The following is a 2690-nucleotide window of genomic DNA, read 5'->3' on the forward strand; positions in this document are numbered from 1 at the left end:
GCGTTGATTCTGTGAGACCGCTGGGTTGCTGGTGAGTCTGCTAACCAAGCAGTCAACCGAATCACCTGAGCCTGTGATTCTAACGAGAGCACTCATAGTATCCCGGTAACAGAGGCCTCGGACTCGGGATCGTTGATTCGGGGAGGATTTGAACCCTCGTACTGAGTCGCCTGAGGCAGAGACTCACCAGGGTGACTCAGTTCACATCCAGCTCGAGTAGGAGCATCGCCCCCGTCGCGCGGCCTCGCGGGAGGCCACGCAAACACCGGAATGATTAAACGCCGGGATGGAGAAGTCGGCGTGCAGGCTTCATCCTGTGCCTCGCTCCCTCGGGTCGGCGGCAGGGTCACATCGGCACATGTTTTGTTTTCCAAGCGCGAGCCTGGAAAGGAAGATGGTCACCATGGACGCCCTCGCCTGTGGAATTAATTACCCCGTGAGGTGAGAGGTGGACCCCCCCCCCACCCCCCCTCCGCCCTCCTCCCACCACCACTTACTGCATCTCCCACGTTGTGGCTCACTTCCTGACAAACAAGCTAAACACGACACCTGAACACCTCTGCTCACAGGTGGGACTTCTTCTTCTTCCTTTTTCTTCTTCTTCTTCTGCTTCATTTGGCCCGCAGGATGCCGAGCCAGCTGGAGGGCGCCATGGACGCGCTGATCGCCGTCTTCTACAACTACTCGGGCCACGACGGGGACAAGTACAAACTGAACAAGGGCGAGCTCAAGCAACTGCTGCACACCGAGCTCACTGACTTCCTCACGGTAACGTCTTTATTATTATTATTATTTTAAGTCACTTCATTAGGTACGCCTAACGAGCTCCAACGCGCCAAAAATACTGCCCCGTAATCACTTTTCAGAGAGCTACACAGAAAACGGTGTGTTTGTTATACGCATTGTAGTGCTTATAATGAAATAAAATAAAAAGACAAAATAACACTTCAATTATATTTATAAAAATGCTTTTGAAAAAAAAAAAAACATCTGTAATGGTTCCATCATATTCTTTCCTAAATGTACTGTCGCACTGGCTAGTGGTTAGCAGGTCTGCCGCCTCACACTTTTGATGTTCTGGGTTCGAATATCAGCTCCGGCGTTTGCAAGCTTTGGCTTGCGTAGGTTTTCTTCGAGCGCTGCGGCTTTCTCCCGCATTCCCAAAACATGCATGGTTAGGTTAAGTGAAGACTACGAATTGTCCAAAGGAGAGTGTGTAAAGGTTGTTTGTCTTTTAAAAAATGTGTTTAAAAAAATGACCATTATTTTCCGATCATTACATTAGCATATTATTTTCCCAAAAATGTTTTTATTTATTTTATTTTTTTTTAGAGGGAAAGTTGTGTTTTTTGTTTGTTTTAAATTGCATATTTGCAAGAAAAAAGTTTAAATTTTTGGAGAAAAAAAAGTTGTATATCTTTGTAATTTAACATTGTTTTTTACGTATTTTGGGGAAAATTCGTGACAAAAAAGTATAATAAGCGAACTGTATTGTTTTTTAAGTTGCATGTATTTGACGAAAATGTGTATTCCCAATGCATACGCAAATTCTGTTCATTGAGACATCTTTACGCCTCTTAGCTCATCAGTGCGGCACTAATATTAGCCGTTCTACGCAGATGATTAAGAACATATGACTGTGAGTACTGCTATATTGTCTGTCTCCGTGTGTGAAACATGGATGCTATTTAGCGTTAGCATTAAGATAGCGGTTGTTTTGTTTTCTTGTTGTCTCATGTTTAGTTTGAAAGTACACGCCAACTGTTCACGCTTGGCCAAAGTGAAGTTATCGTGAAGTGAGTTGAGTTCGCTGCCACCATACGTTGCTCGTCTCGCAAGTCAAAGCAAAAATAAACAAATCAAATTCAAAAAATCGACCAAACGAGCGCGAGTATCTCGTAAGTCAAGTCACTCGTATCTCAAGGCACCACTGAACAAGGAAACGTTAGATGGCCATGTCACCGCACCAACTTGTGCCCACAGCATTGCATTTTTGCACTTGACTGGAAGTCGTAAATAATCATCATTTTTAAAAGTCACAAATAAAAAGGTGCCACTGAAAATGACCCGAATCCAAAGGGCCCTAACTAAGCGTGCTGTGTTCTTTTTCAGTCGCAGAAGGACCCGCTACTGGTCGAGAAGATCATGAGCGACCTGGACTCCAACAAAGACAACGAGGTGGACTTTAACGAGTTTGTGGTGCTGGTGGCGGCGCTCACCGTCGCCTGCAACGACTTCTTCCAGGAGCAGAAGAAGAAGGCGACCAAGTAGATGTTCCTTTTTGAAGCACGCTGTACATCCAGCCACTCTCTGTCATTTAAAATGACACGAATGTTATATCGCGACGTATTGTTCAATTCAGCGCTGTTGTCAATAAATGTGATGATTCCCCTTTTAAAACACGTCGTCCTTCGTTCAAAATGACAACATGTTTTCGCTTTGGTTGAGTCGTGGGAAAACGTTTTCCCGTCCGTTGTCTTTAAATGACTCTCGTTTGCATGAAATTAAATTCCATTGGATGATACTTGGGTTGTTGCTGTTTTTGTCACTTTTAACACGTGGCCATTTGATTAAGTACACCTGCACATTTGGATAGATAAAGATTTGAGTGAACAATCAATTATATATTCATATTTCTAATTTTATTAAATATTTTAATATATATATATATATATATATATATATTATGG

General features: G+C 43.3%; 1 protein-coding gene across 1 annotated transcript; it reads left to right on the top strand.

Annotated features, from left to right (window-relative positions):
• Positions 1-627: 627 nt before the first annotated feature.
• On the top strand, positions 628-2271 carry s100z (S100 calcium binding protein Z). Its single transcript, XM_061698665.1, has 2 exons — positions 628-768; positions 2113-2271. Exons 1-2 carry the CDS (start codon positions 628-630, stop codon positions 2269-2271), a joined length of 300 nt encoding a protein of 99 aa, XP_061554649.1.
• The last annotated feature ends 419 nt before the right edge of the window (positions 2272-2690 follow it).

This window comes from Phycodurus eques, chromosome 15 (genome assembly GCF_024500275.1).
Source record: "Phycodurus eques isolate BA_2022a chromosome 15, UOR_Pequ_1.1, whole genome shotgun sequence".
Lineage (NCBI taxonomy): Eukaryota > Metazoa > Chordata > Actinopteri > Syngnathiformes > Syngnathidae > Phycodurus > Phycodurus eques.

Excerpts from the sequence above, each read along its gene's own strand:
- s100z (XM_061698665.1), top strand. The coding sequence starts at position 628 with ATGCCGAGCCAGCTGGAGGGCGCCATGGACGCGCTGATCGCCGTCTTC. Across the intron at positions 769-2,112 it reads AGCTCACTGACTTCCTCACG|TCGCAGAAGGACCCGCTACT; the intron begins GTAACGTCTTTA and ends GTTCTTTTTCAG.